Source organism: Camelus ferus, chromosome 9 (assembly GCF_009834535.1).
Source record: "Camelus ferus isolate YT-003-E chromosome 9, BCGSAC_Cfer_1.0, whole genome shotgun sequence".
NCBI classification, from domain to species: domain Eukaryota; kingdom Metazoa; phylum Chordata; class Mammalia; order Artiodactyla; family Camelidae; genus Camelus; species Camelus ferus.
In genome coordinates this window covers 19,107,810-19,122,464 of record NC_045704.1, presented here as the reverse complement: position 1 = coordinate 19,122,464, position 14,655 = coordinate 19,107,810, and the positions used below count along the sequence as shown (strand labels likewise).

The following is a 14,655-nucleotide window of genomic DNA, read 5'->3' as shown; positions in this document are numbered from 1 at the left end:
GAGGCCATTCTCAGAGAGAGGAAGTGGCCTCATTTTAATCCATTTCCCACAGCCTTGGCCTTTTCAGTGACCATGGGGGATGGAGGGGCCAGGGGTGTGGCCAAGCACGCTGGAGTCACCAAGGGTCACTGAAATCAGCCCTGAGGGTCCTTCTCCCAGGATGGCTGTGGCCTGGGAGCCTATGGATCCCGGTGAGTGACCCGCCCCCTCCCCCGCCCCTGCTTGGGCGGTTTAACCCTTGTCGTTCACTTGCAGACATCGTGAACACGGCCCGGCCCGACGAGAAGGCCATAATGACCTATGTGTCCAGCTTCTACCATGCCTTTTCAGGAGCGCAGAAGGTACCGGGCAGGGCCAGGCAGGCCCACCTCGCCGCCACTGCCCAATGCCGCTGCTGCCTCTCGCCTCCCATGCTCACCTCATTTCTCTTGCAGACGGCAGTGGCCTCTCTCCGACTGGAAGCCACACCCCAGCTCCTTGGCATTGCTATCCATTTAGTCTTTGCTCACAGTATCTGTTGAGTGCCTGATCTGTGCCAGGCTCTATTCCAGGCACTGAGGATACAGTCAGTGACTGAGTTGGGCAAGGTCCCTCCACTCATGGAGCTGACATTCTAGTGGGCAAGATAAACAACAGGCATGTTCCTAGATAAAGTAATTTCATGTGGTGACAAATGCAGTAGAGAACATGGGACAGGATGGTGGGCTAGAGATACATGGGGGCTACTTCAGCTGAGACCATTGGGAGAGGCACGATGAGCAGGAGCTCAAGGAGTTGAAGATGTGCAGGAAAAGTGTTCCAGGTGGCGGGTGGAGCAAGTGCAAAGGCCCTGAGATATAGATAAGCTTGGCTTATGCTAGGAATGACTGGAGACAGTAAGAGAGGAAAGGAAAATGAGGTCGGAGAAGATGACGGGGCCAGGCTGTGTAGGACCATTGAGGTCTGGGATCAGGAGTTTGGATTTTATTCTGGGGCCCCAGGAGACAGTTAGGGGTTTTGCTAAGGTGGTAGGTGGTCACACAAGACATGATTTTATTTATGTTTTCAGAAAGATCAGATAGCTTCTCATCCCTCCAGCCCAAAACAAGGCTTCCTTTCTAGAGCCGCTGGCTGGTGTGTTGCAAACCTAGGCCTGGTTAAAAAAGGAATCCATCTCATTCAGAACCACCTCACCGCCCGGGCCAGAGCCGGGGTTTGGCTTCCAGTCCAGAGCCAGCGCTATTCCTCCCGCATGAGCCCAGGGCCCGGCCTCAGCCGCCCTCCCTGCGTCTTTCACTCTCTCCTGCCTCTCTCTCTCTTTCTCTCTCTCTGCGCAGATATTGTAGGCACTCTGAGGCCAGATGAGAAAGCCATCATGACTTACGTGTCCTGCTTCTACCACGCTTTCTCGGGGGCTCAAAAGGTGAGCTGGGGCGGGAGCACCCCTCACTGCTATGCCTGGAGACTTGCCCTCACCTTCCCCGCTGCGTCCCCACTGCCCGTCTGTGGGTGGGGAGCCCTGGCTGGGCCACAGCGCTCTACAGGTTTCTTGTGACTGTAGGCCTCCGTGGCCCCCACCGGGCTGGCACTGGTCCAGTGCTGAGACGCCACAGATACTCTCCCTGTGAGGTGGGTGGTGGCATCCCAGTTTCTCAGACAGGGCAGCTGAATCCCAGCATCCCTTTAGAAGGCAGAGCTGCAGTCTGGGCCTGTGCTCCTCCACGCAGCTGCCTGCTGCACTGGCTGTGCCGCCCCTGGGAGCGCGGGCTTTCCTCCCCTTCCCTGCAGCTCCTTCCCCTCCCAAACGCCCCAGGAAAGGCTCCTCTCTGCGCCTGCTCCTGCTTCCCAGCTCGCCAGGCCCCAGTCCTCAGCAGCCCAGTGACACAGGCAGGGCAGTCAGAACTGTCCCTTCCCAGTGGCAGCCTTCCCTGAGCCAGGCTGAATCCCCGCTGCTCCTGTCAGGGGCCCGCTGCTTCCACAGGAGGGCGCTCAGCTGCCCCTGGGGAGAGAGGCCCGTGTGGAGGCCTGCACATCTTTGTCCCCTCCGCTTGCCTCCTTGGTGTCTGGTTTTGGTCAGCGGTATATTCCCAGCACCTGATTTTGTCACAGTTGGCAGTTGGGTGGGGAGGAGAAAAAGAAGAAATGAGCTCTTGTTTATTGAGCGTTTACTACGTGCTGGGGCCTTCTCCGAGGACTGCACACGCACGGGCTCTCTGAGTCCCGCACACACCTCGGGGAGGGGTGGGTGCCGGTGTCCCCATTGAAAAGAGGAGGAAACGAAACTCACTGGACAGGGACTTCGACTGCTGCTTCCTTTAGAGCCCCAGCTCCAGCAGGGGCCTTCACGAGGGCAGTCTGCCTGGGCCCCTGCTCTGCCACCTCTCAGTGGGGTGACCTCAGAGAAATCACTTCACCTCAGTTCTCCCGCCTGTACAATGAGGAGCAGACTAGTGCCCACTGTTCTGAGCGGGAAGTGAGCTCAGGCAGGTAAGGGGCTTAGGACGGTGCCTGGCCCTGTAAGCGCTCTACACGTGGCCTGGCAGTAAGAGCAGCCGGCCCCTGCCCACCTTCCTCTTCCCTTGCCACCTACCCAGCTGTGGTTGGAGCTCCTGTTTGGAATGCTCTGCTGAGGGGAACAGGCAGGGAGAGTGGAGGGGACCCCCACCGTCATGGGAAGGCAGGGTCTGGGTGGACAGTAATGGGAGAGTCCTCACCACAAACGCAACTAACCACATGTTTGCTGTTGGACTCACCCCTCTGCGGACCCCACGCCAGCCTCGCTGCCCGCCACGTTGCCCTCCAGGAAGTGTGTTCTCTGTCCCGATTGCCTTCTTGTGCTTAGCGCTGAACTCTGGTGTAGGGGGCCGGAGGCCTAGAGGGATTCGTAGGAGTGGATACTGGCAGGAAAGCCCAGGTTGGAGCATTTGGGAGTTTTTGAGGCAGCTGGGCCCCTCTCATGAGGGAGGAAATAAAGGCCAGGCTGTTGGGAACTGCCCGTCACCAAGGGACATGCAGGATTCCAGCTTCTCCAGCTGTGAGTCCCGCTTCTCCCAGCCTGTGTTTACTTCTCAGGACGGCCTTGTAATGCTTTTATTATTGCTGCTGTCTTTTCCCCGGAGACTCAATCCAGTCTCTTAAAGAGCACTCTCTGGGTTTCATTTTGTTTTATGAATGCAAGAGCCACCCTAGTCTTAGCACCAAGTATGCCCGTTCATTCCTGGTAGTTTATTTCCCGTCACTAAAGCATTTGCTCCTTGTTCCTTTGCTCACTCATTCATTCATCAACTCTGAGTACCTCCAACATGTCAAGCCCTGAGCTGTGTGCCAGGAGTCCAGCAGTGAAACAGAACACTTCTGACTGGCAGCCCACACTTTTGTGGGCCTGCACAGCAGGGTGGAGCTGAGCATGGGGTGCCAGTTGTCCCTCCAGGTTAGGGGTCAAGGACTAACCTCTGATGCTCCCCCACAAGTTGTGACCTTGGCTGTGCTTCCTGCACTCACTCAGGGCTGGGTGTTCGTTGGCCGGGGCCATTGGTGTGTGTCCTGTAGCTTGAAGCAGAGAGAGTGTGTGTGTGTGTGTGTGTGTGTGTGTGTGTGTGTGTGTGCGCGCGCGCGCGCGCACGTGCACCAACCTCAGCTGGTCCCCCATGCACCTTCCCACCTGGCCTGGAAGCAGCGTGTGGAGGGGAGAGGCTGGGCTTCTGTGCCTGCAGCTGCCTGGGTCTGGAGCCATCCCCAAGCCTCTCTATTTTCCTTCCCCACCACTCTGTAGACCCTCCTCACTATTTCTGTTCCTGTTCTGTTGCCGTTTCAACTCTTCTTCTTGGACCCTTTCTGTGCTTCCTGAAAGGTACCTGGTCTCTGTGTGGCATCCCTCACCCTCCTTCTCCACTCCTTGCATTTTCCCCTCAGCAGGACAAAGCAGGACATTGTCCTGCAGTTCTGGGCAGAGACTAGTCACTGTCTCCACTGCTCCCTACTCTCCGAAGCCCTGGTTCCCCTCCGCCCCGTGGATTGTGACTTCAGCTCAATGAGCCATCAGCACCCTCCTCCAAGGGGGATATTAGGAAGGGGACAGGTGTGCTCTGCCTGCACACTGACAGCCAGACTTCCAGGGGGCACCAGCACCACCACCCCCAGCCCATCCCCACAGCTTCCTGGTGCTCAGCCTCCCCGTAGCCCGCTTTCCTACCCGAGGGGAGCATCCTTTAGGGGCTTGGCCTAGTGGAGGACCCTACCCAGCCTCACCCAACCCTCCTCTTTGTGGGCCTGCTACTCCATTTCCCCCATAGTGGGGCAACTCCCCAACCCCCTTCAGCACCAATAGGGTCTTGGCCAAGAGAGCCCAGGGCCCAGCTACCTGGGCAGGGATCTTAGCAGTAAGCTCTGGGGACCCTGGCGAGGCCTGTCACGACACAGCTGCTCAGGGTGCCATCTTGCTGGAGCTGGGCTTCCTCTCCTTCCCTCCTCCGGGAGTTCTGTGTGGGCCTCGGATGAAACAGCTTTCAGGGGACATGCCTGTTAGGAGGGAGGGTCACCATCCCCCAGGCAGCCCTGACTGTGTGTGCTTCCCCCCACCCCGGCCCCCCTTGCAGGCTGAGACTGCCGCCAACCGGATCTGCAAGGTGCTGGCTGTCAATCAGGAGAACGAGCACCTGATGGAAGATTACGAAAGGCTGGCCAGCGATGTAAGTGTGCCACTCACCCCTGCCCCTGGTGGGCCCGCCAGAGCTGAAAGATTAGGTCATCACTTGGTACTCTTGGTCAAAGGTCGTGCGACACTGCAGAGGGGAGAGCAGGTATGGCAGTGAGACTTTCTAGAAATGGTCACAAGGTTACAGACTGCAGAGTTTGGCCAAGCCAGTATGTGACCCTTTGGGTTGGTTTCACAAGGCTAAGGCTCAGACTGGTGTGTCACCATGCTAGCCAGCTCCTGGGGTCTCGACCTTGGGTTCCTACAGAGGTTCTCAAGGACAGAATTTCCTGAACATCCCCACTGCTTTAGAATCAGCTGGGGAGCTTTTTAAAAAATTCCCGTTCCCATGCCCCATCCACAGAGAGACTGATTCTGTAGGATGGAGAGAGACCCAAGAGCTGGTACGGGGATGGACAGGACCACAGTTTGTCACGGCACGCCCCATGCAAGCCCTTCCCCAGCAGGAGCTGCTGTGTCCGGAGCAGCCCTGTGAGGAGGGAACTCGTATTACCCCCTTGCCCAAGTGAGGAAGTAGGCCCAGAGAGCGTCAGGCACAAGTCCAGAGTCATGGGCTGGCGGCACAGAGGCTCAGCCCCAGGCAGCCCCGCTCCAGAATCAGAAACCAGAATGTCACTTGGGAATGTGGGTGTGTTTAGTACATCTCTTCTGGGTCCTCCCCTTTATTTTAAACATTTCCATATTTTAAAAAATTAAAATACCCAAGCTCCCCAAGAGAGGTAGTTTGACTGTTCTTTTAGACCAGTGGTGCCCAGACTTTGAGATTTCACAGACCAGGAAAATTTAGAAAAGTATTTGACAGCCAACCTATAGTGGCCAACTTTTAATTTTGCTAAGTTAAGGATATTTTAGAAAGAAAAAGCTGCCATCTGTCACCACCATCATTTCTAACACCTAGGAAAGGTTATGTCCTAGAATCCTAGCCCTTCCAGAGAGGGCAGTTGGCACCATGCACCAAGATGTAAGAACACAGAGACCTTTGTCCTTGGTTTTCTCATCTTGCTAGAGGCTGGCGTTTGGGAACCACTGCTCTGGGTGTATCTCTGCTGGAGAACAACCGGTTTTACTCTCCTAGGATTGTTCTAGAATGTTCAGTTTGTTTATTTGTTTGTACCGTGTCCTCACTCCATCAAAGACATAAGTATCCCTTAAAAATACAGATCACTTTGTTTTCCAATTGTACTTTCTACTTTTCTATATCCCGGGCCCTGTGCATGGCACTGACCACCCCAGAGTAAGACAGGCACGCCACGGGTTCTGCCCTTGGGAAGCTTACAGTCAGGGGACACTGAAAGCAGTGAGGCTGTCAGACAGTGCTGAGCTCAGTGACAGTGGACTGTTGGTGGGGGGTGATGGGAGAGGCCATCCAGGAGGGGTGTTTGAATTGAAGCTACTCTGCTTAGATGAGGAAAAGGGAGACCAGGAGCAAAGGCAGGAGCAGGAAGTCACCAGAGAATAGCACCACAGTTCCGAGCGGACGCACATTCCCAGAATTCCCAGCCACAGGATCCCAATGGGATTCACAGAGGAGTTGGGCTGGGGAGCAGGGGTGATTTCCCAAGGTGGGACCCTCGAAGATCTAGATCCCATGTGCCCACGAGCTGGGGCAGCCCCGTCAGCACTGGGAAGGTCCCCAGCAAAGGCCACCACGGCTCCTTGTGGGCCCACAGCTCCTGGAGTGGATCCGGCGCACCATCCCCTGGCTGGAGGACCGCGTGCCCCAGAAGACCATCCAGGAGATGCAGCAGAAGCTGGAGGACTTCCGAGACTACCGGCGCGTCCACAAGCCGCCTAAGGTGCAGGAGAAGTGCCAGCTGGAGATCAACTTCAACACGCTGCAGACCAAGCTGCGCCTCAGCAACCGGCCGGCCTTCATGCCCTCCGAGGGCAAGATGGTCTCGGTGAGTTGGGCGGCCAGTGAGGCCCAGGAGGCATGCAGAGCTGCGGGTTCCCTGGGAGGGGCAGAGGGGCAGCCCCAGACCACTCCCAGGCTTATTTGGCCAGCATAGTCTTTCTGAACTAGAATGCCCGGCTTTGGGGTTCAGGGTGTGGTGGGGAGCTGCACTTAACATTTTACTGTGTTCCTTCTTCCCCTGTCACTCCCTAGAGTTTTACACCCATCCCCAAACCACACCATAGTTTGTATGCAATTGTTTGAATTTGGACCCCCAGCTGACTGACTCCAAGACCTCCAAATGCTTGAGGCCCCTTCACAGGGGAGGGACAATATTCACTGGACAGTCACCTTCTGACTCCCATAGCCCCATCTGTGGCACTCATTGATTTTCATTCATTCATTTGATCCAGAGGAATTGATTGCACCTGCCATGTGCTGAGCCCTGTCTAGGCACGAGATCCAGCAAAGCAGGGATAGATGTGACCGCAGCCTACTTCTGCTGCCTTCCTGTCAGCATCCTTCAGGGGGCAGCACCCTGCTGGCTGCCCCAGCTCCCTGTGATAGCCCTGTCCTCTCCTGCCCCTGCAGGACATCAACAACGGCTGGCAGCACCTGGAGCAGGCTGAGAAGGGCTACGAGGAGTGGCTGCTGAATGAGATCCGCAGGCTGGAGCGGCTCGACCACCTGGCAGAGAAGTTCCGGCAGAAGGCCTCCATCCACGAGGCCTGGACCGACGGTAAGGTCTTCCCAGCTCCCTCACTCCTTTCTTCTCTCTCTCTCTCTCTCTCTCTCTTTCACACACACACACACACACACAAACACACACACACACACACGCATGCACACAGAGCCCCTTCTGCTTTGGGTCCCTTTGTTAGGCCTCCTTTCCTTCTGCTTGGGAGCATGCGTGTCAGAAATGCTGCTCTGGGTTCATGCAGCCCCGGCAGCAGGAAACAGTTTGGGGCCAGGTCTGCTCAATCTGCTCTGGCCTCAGAGATTACTTACAGGTGGGCCCCTTCCTGGGTCATTGGGAGCCAGTCATCCAGGAATGCAGCTAAGTCCCAACCCAGCTGCACAGGGAAGTGGCTGCTGTCCCTGTCCCCTCTGCTACACCTGCTCTCAGGATGGCACCCCACTGGGCCAGGCCTGGCTTGGGGTGGGCTCTCCCATCTCTGGCAGACTGTGTTCAGACAGCCTGCCTTCCGTCTCCCACACCCTTTGTGACCATGGACTTCACACTGAAGAACCCATGCTGGATGGCCCATGATCCTGAGCAGAGTCCTTAAAACAGGCCCAGGAGCCGCTTCCTGGCTCTGCTCCCTGACCTGCAGCTGCTGCTCACTGACCACCAGCCACACAGCCTTCAGTGTGGCCCACCCAGGGAGCTCTTTCTCACCTCTGTCCTGTCCTGGTGCCTCCCCCAAGAGGCCTGGCCCCCCTGCAGGACGGCTTCTCCCAAAAGGGCAGCAGTGACTCCGGTTTCTCGGCAGCTCTGCAGCTGCCTGTTCCTTTGGCTTGGAATGTGGAATTCCATCACGTCCCTGGCCCTCGGTCGGGACCCACACCATGGCTAAGATTCCAGATCCCAGGGGCCTGAAAGCCTTCAGGAAATGGCCAGCGCCTGGGAAAGTGGGGAGCTGTCCACTGGGCTCCCCGCCTCATACTTCTGGCTGCCTCCTTTCCGACCCTGCCCCGGCCCTTCTGCCACTACTCTGCCCAGCGGGTTTCACACTTCCTTGCATTGCTCGGTGTGGTTTTTTATCCCTCCCACCTTCACAGTTCCCCATGAGATCCTCACTGAGCCCCTACCCACCCATTTATTTGGCCAGCAGCCCCAAACTTGACCAAAGGCTGAGACCCACCCAGAGGCACCTGTACAGAGCCTGCCCTGTCCCTGCCAGGATGCGAACATGCAGCTCTGCAGGATCCACAGACCTCGTCCCACATCCCATGTGTCCCTGCTTGCAGCCCAACTATGGCCTCCTCACATTAGCTCAGGCCAGCTCTTCTCCATCAGTAGTACCCTGATCCCTCCTCTGCCATGGAGGGAATGCGGAAGAGAAGCCAGAAGGAAGAGGTAGCCTGAACCAGGGATGCAGACCCCTCCCTCTGCCTCACAGAAATGGCGCCCATGAGTTCTGCCCTCTAGCCCTGAAGGAGGGGGTATTGTTGGCATTTAGTTCATTCGTTCATTCACTTATTCACTCAACAAACACTTCTTGAGCCTCTTTCCTGTGCTCTGTAGTTTCCCAGGTAGGTGAGGTCCCTGCCCAGGGAACCCACAGGCCAGCAGATTTTGGCATTTCTCTTGCCAGAAGACCCTTGGACACATAAGGGGATTTGACAGCACCCGTGTCCCAGGCTTGGACTAAGCTGTCTCTTTCTGTCATTATCCATGTGCTGTATCTCCATCATCCTTTCACAGGCTCTGGGCGTCATCCCTGTGGATTTCCCTTCTGGTGGCCCCTTATCGGCCCTTCAGCACCTCTCCAGGGGCTCTAGGAGGCCCTGGGAAGATGGTCTCCTGAGGCCAAGGGGTGTGGGTGTGACAGCCGACCCTGGGAATGACTCTGGCCGGCCTTCACCTGAAGGCATTTAGGAGATGTTAGCTCAGTCTTTAGCCAGTCTCAACTGATTCAGTGGCTTCCACGCACCCCTGCCCCACCCCAACGTCCCCGCAGGCACTTTGGCATCTGGTTTTGCCCCTTGCATCAGCCCAGAGCCCCCAGGCAGACCTGCCTACTCTCATTCCCAAGACTTGAAGCCTCTGTCCTTTGAAACACCCAATTATGCAAAATAGGAGGACAGACTGGCCTCCGGACCCCTCTACATCCCTGGGATCCAGGTGTAGCAGCCTCCTCCCCCTGGGGGGGGGGCACCATCACTCTGTGCCTCCTCACCATCCCCCACAGCCTGTAGCAGTGGAAGCTTCTCAGAGGGTGTTAGATTGTCTGGGGAACAGGCAAAAAAGCGAGCTCACATCGTGCTGCCCCTCGTCCTGAACCCCAGATGGCCATGGCCCCCTCCCCTGATTCTTCCCAGTGCACCCCTCGCCAGCTCTCTTGCTGAAACTCTGCTGAGGCAGAGAAGCAGTAACCTACTATTTCCAGCTCCCACCCTTGGGAGAAAGCAATTTAGAGAAGAGAATTGCAAGCTTGCCTTTGTGGTTGAACCCACTGCCCCAGGGCTAGGGTGGCTGGGCCTGTGGTGTCAGTCTCCCAGGCTGCTGCCCCCTGCCTGCGGGTGCCAGGTCCTGTCCTCGGGGTGGCTGAGATGTGGATGGTGCTGGCTCCAAGCCCACCCTTCTCGAGCATCACCTCCCTGAGGCTTTAGGTTTGGGCTGGCATTGGCCCCATTTTACAGACGAGGGAACAGGCAGGGAGAGACAGCATGCCATCCCCTGCTCCGAGTTGCTGCCCCAGACAGGCAACTGTTGGTCAGATGCTCTGGTGCCAGCTGAGGAGGGGGTCTCTGAGCTGCCACTCCAGGGGTAGCCCAAGGTAGCTTTAGGGGTTGGGGGTCCCAGTCACCTTCCCAGGCCAGTGTTTCCCCCTCAGTTCTCTGCAGTACTTTACTGTGCTTGCAGGGCACGCTTGAGCTTCTGGGCCTGCGATGTGTAATTAGCCAGGCTCCAGGGCTAATAACAGTGTTCCTTCCTTCCTTCAGAGGGCCTGACAGTGGGCCCTGCGTCACTGCAGATGGGAAGCCCTCAGGATAGTGTGGAGCAAAGATGTGTGACAGGACTCCCACCCTGAAGGGGCCTGGCCCCCAAATGCCAGGGGACAGGCATACGGGTCAAGCTCCTGGGAGGCTCCCCCTTCCCCAACCCTGCTGAGTCATGGGCTGCAACCACAGCTGCTTCTCCAGACCCCGGCCCTCCCTCTGCAGATGAATGTACACCTTTCCCATCTGGGGTAGCACAGTCCAAATTCTTACAGCCTGCCAATAAAGTTTAGAACACACAGTTTGAACTGCGATATCTGTCTCATGCCCACCAACCGCAGTGTCTCCCGATTCCATCCATGATATAGTTGGGCTTAGATGCTCCTGTGGAGGGCCAGGAAAAAGGTTCTGGAGGCTTCTGGCCTTCATGGCACCCTCCTCAGTGAGGCAGGTTGTGGGGTCTGCATCCATTTCCCTCCCTCTGGTTGGACAGCCCTCTGGGCTCCGCTGCACTGTTGTCTGAGCACCTTCTGCCCCCCACCCCACCCCAGGGAAGGAAGCCATGCTGAAGCACCGGGACTATGAGACGGCCACCCTGTCGGACATCAAAGCCCTCATCCGCAAACACGAAGCCTTCGAGAGCGACTTGGCCGCGCACCAGGACCGCGTGGAGCAGATCGCGGCTATCGCCCAGGAGCTCAAGTACGTGTGGCCTGGTGGTCTCCTGTTACCCGCTTCCCCTCCAGCACCCTACCCAGAGAAGTGGTGGGGTCTCCTGGCCCTTTCCACCCTCGCCCCGCTTTCAAATGCCAGGGAAGGGCCTCATGGGATGATGCCTTCTCTTCATCCTGGATGAGACATAGAAGCATCTAGATTCTCCAGCACAAGGGAAGTCTCTGACCCCTTGTCCTGATTCCTCAGGTTGTCAGGGTCCCTGGGGCTCCACCTCCTGTGCCTGCCACACCAAGGAGACCCCCTAGGCCCCTGATGTGGTGGGCAGCCTAGCCCCCGCTTCTCCCTGAGGGAATCGGGCTGCACAGAGAGCCCATTGTTCTGTCCGGCCCCTTCCCTCTCCTGCTCAGAATACACTTATTGTAAGAGCTTCCAGGCAGCCAGTTCTCTGCCCTCCCTTCCCCGCCCCAGTCAGATAAACTTGTGCACACAATTAGTACACTAAGCCTCCAGAGCCAGTGAAAGGGGGCCTTATTCCACCAGCAAAGCGGCCAGCAGCAGGCAGGGCCTAGGGAGTGGGAGGGCCAGGCCATTACTTCATGGAAAATCCACAGGCCCTGGAGGGGCGGCAGGGCTCCCAAAATAGCTGTCTGCTCAAAAATAGGATCCTTGGCTGGAACTGCCCTTTCCAGACACCCCCCATCCTGCCACAGTTATCCCCAAAGTTCTGCCTGTTCCTACAAGCCTGAGGCCCAGCAGTGATGCCTGGTGGAGCCCCATGCCGGACAGGGCCAGTTTCCTCCCTGACTCACTCTCTCCACACTGCCCAGCTGCTTTGGGGGTTCCCCATTTGCTCACCCAGAGGCAGGAGTACCATGGACCTTCCACAGTACCGGAGACACAGCGTCCTTATTGGCACTGTTGGGAACCCCTGTACCTGGCACTCCCAGGCCAAGAAGAGTGAGGTCACAGATGCAAATGTCCACCATCCACAGGGGTTGCAGGGGGTGGAACGCTGGCAGGTTCCCCCCATTGACAGGCGAGCCCCTGGAAGCTGGTGGGAAACAGACTTGGAGTAAATCCTAGGCCAGCCTAATTCTCAGGCACTGGGGAACAGCCATGTGAAACCCATTACCCTGAGCCAGGGAACAAGCGGTCCCTGAGGCAGCTTTCTGGACAGTAGCCCTGCCTGGAGGAGAAAGGGAGGGCTGTTTGGGGTGCTGTCCGTTCCCCTAAAGATGAGTCAGAGGGCTGAGGTCCAGCCAGCAAGAGCCTGGAATGGACAGCCAGGCTGATCGTTGATTAACAAGAATGATGCTCTGTGTGTACCAGCTCATTTCACCCCACAGCAGTCCCACATTACAGAGTGGGGACTGAGGCACACTGAGGCACAGAGAAGCCAAGGGGCCTGCCCAGCATCACACAGCTAGGGAGGGAGTAAGACGGGGATGGAGCCCAGGCCGCCTGGCCCTGGTCTGGAGCAGCCCCCTGCTCCTCCCCCAGCCCCTGTATTCTGCCCACCCACCTAGCTCACTAGGCAGGTGAGATGATCCCTATGTCCTATTCCTCCCCCAAGTTGTTCCCTGCTCCCCACCCCTCACCAGACCCCCAAGGTTTCGCCTGTACACCACCTCCGTAGGTGCCACTAAGAGTATCCTAGTGTCTGGGCCCCAGAAGGGAATCCTGGGGCTGATTAGAGGGAAAGGGGGCAGGGGGCCAGGAACTATTGTATCAGCACCGTCTTTTCCTGAACCCCAGTCTTTCCAATAATAACAATGCCCATTCCCTAATCAGCTCACTTTTTTTTCTTGAATATATTGTTAATTACTTTGAATGAGATTGCAGGCTATTTATATATTTTTTCTTAATACCCATCAAAATAAGTACACAACCTTTAATAAATAATTGTTGCTTTTTACCTGTTGGGGGCCAAGGGCACTCTCAGCACTCTACATGCATTAAGTAACTTGGTCTCCACAATAACCCCACCCCCGTTTCACAGATTAGAAAACTGAGGTATCCAGAGAGAATTACAACCGCCCTGGATCACACAAGTACAAAATCGGAGAGCCGGCATTCCCACACGGGGAACTTGGCCCCGGAGCCTTATTCTCTAACCAGTGTTCTCTGCTAGACTTTCTTTAAATGGAAAAAGTCCCAATACAGGCATGATTGAGGACCGCACTCTGGGAGCCTTGAGTCAGCTTCCAGTGACAGAGCAAAGCAGGAAGCCCTGCCACCTCTGGTATTCCCGCCCCCCAATTCCTCCGGCCTTGGACCAGACGGGTGATTGATGGAGACTGTCCTTAAGTGTTGCTGTGCCCTGGTACCCTGGCCGGGGACACACTGTGGGTGGGTGGGTCCAGCAGATCCTTGACTGCCCCCTGCTGGGTCTCATCACCCTCTGCCCTGCCCACAGCGAGCTGGATTACTACGACTCCCACAACGTCAACACCCGCTGCCAGAAGATCTGCGACCAATGGGATGCCCTCGGCTCTCTGACCCACAGTCGCAGGGAAGCCCTGGAGGTGAGGAGGAGGGTGGTGCCACCTGCTGAGCTCTCTGCCCCCCCTTGCCCTCAGGGCTGCTGGGGCAGCGTGGACGATGCTTAAACCCTCCAGCTTCCCCTGACCCACCCAGAGGGGATACACCCTGACCCTTTGGTGCCCCCAGACCTCTCCCCACCATGCACCCCGACTGACCTGCCTCCTCTGTCCCCATCCCTCCCAACACACACACCAGAAAACAGAGAAGCAGCTGGAGACCATTGACCAGCTGCACCTGGAGTACGCCAAACGGGCAGCCCCCTTCAACAACTGGATGGAGAGTGCCATGGAGGACCTCCAGGACATGTTCATCGTCCACACCATCGAGGAGATCGAGGTCCGCTCCTGCCCGCCCTTCTCGTGGCTCCTGGGGCCTCCTCGGGCCTGGGCTGCCCCTCACCCTTCTCTTCCCTGGACACTCAGGGCCTGATCTCAGCCCACGACCAGTTCAAGTCGACTCTGCCAGATGCCGACAGGGAACGGGAGGCCATCCTGGCCATCCACAAGGAGGCCCAGAGGATTGCCGAGAGCAACCACATCAAGCTATCAGGCAGCAACCCCTACACCACCGTCACCCCCCAGATCATCAACTCCAAGTGGGAGAAAGTAGGTGGCACCCACCCACTGGCAGGGCCAGGACAGGGCTGGCAGGCAAGGGGGCCCCACCCTGACTGCTCCTGCCCGTGTCCCCACCCCCAGGTGCAGCAGCTGGTGCCCAAGCGGGATCATGCCCTCCTGGAGGAGCAGAGCAAACAGCAGTCCAATGAGCACCTCCGTCGCCAGTTTGCCAGCCAGGCCAACATCGTAGGGCCCTGGATCCAGACTAAGATGGAGGTGAGGGCTTGTCAACCCAGCCCTGCTGGGCCCAGGAGAATCTCTCAGGGCAGAGCTGAGGAAGACCAGGAGGCTGTCCCCCACTGGTGGGAGGTCCCTAGTGCTCCCTGGGGCCAGCAGACTTGGAGGCCTGGTGGATCTGGGTCCCAGCTGTGAGAGCCCAGACCGCCTCGTGGGATTAGGGGGGTTGATAAGATTCTACTAATTAGGGGGGTTGATAAGATTCCAGAGGGAAACTTGGCTGAGGAGTCAGGTAGAGGTGTGTTTGAGTTTTGACTCTGCCCTTGACTGATGGTCAGTCACAGTTTAACCTCTGCTTCTCAGTTTTCTCATCTCTAAAAGGGGATGAA

General features: G+C 57.2%; 1 protein-coding gene across 6 annotated transcripts in view; it reads left to right on the top strand.

Annotated features, from left to right (window-relative positions):
- Positions 1–14,655, top strand: part of ACTN4 (actinin alpha 4) — a 70,118-nt gene that overhangs the window by 50,480 nt on the left and 4,983 nt on the right. For 4 of the 6 annotated variants that reach the window (XM_006172452.3, XM_032486088.1, XM_006172450.3 and 1 more), the window contains exons 8-16: positions 256–341; positions 4,575–4,667; positions 6,364–6,594; positions 7,179–7,326; positions 10,805–10,955; positions 13,345–13,453; positions 13,668–13,808; positions 13,895–14,077; positions 14,171–14,305. In XM_006172452.3, coding sequence (XP_006172514.1) covers positions 256–341; positions 4,575–4,667; positions 6,364–6,594; positions 7,179–7,326; positions 10,805–10,955; positions 13,345–13,453; positions 13,668–13,808; positions 13,895–14,077; positions 14,171–14,305 — 1,277 coding nt within the window. Of the gene's footprint in view, positions 1–255; positions 342–1,316; positions 1,403–4,574; positions 4,668–6,363; positions 6,595–7,178; positions 7,327–10,804; positions 10,956–13,344; positions 13,454–13,667; positions 13,809–13,894; positions 14,078–14,170; positions 14,306–14,655 lie in introns of all 6 variants that reach the window. The other 2 variants (XM_006172453.3, XM_032486089.1) reach the window with 1 other exon arrangement.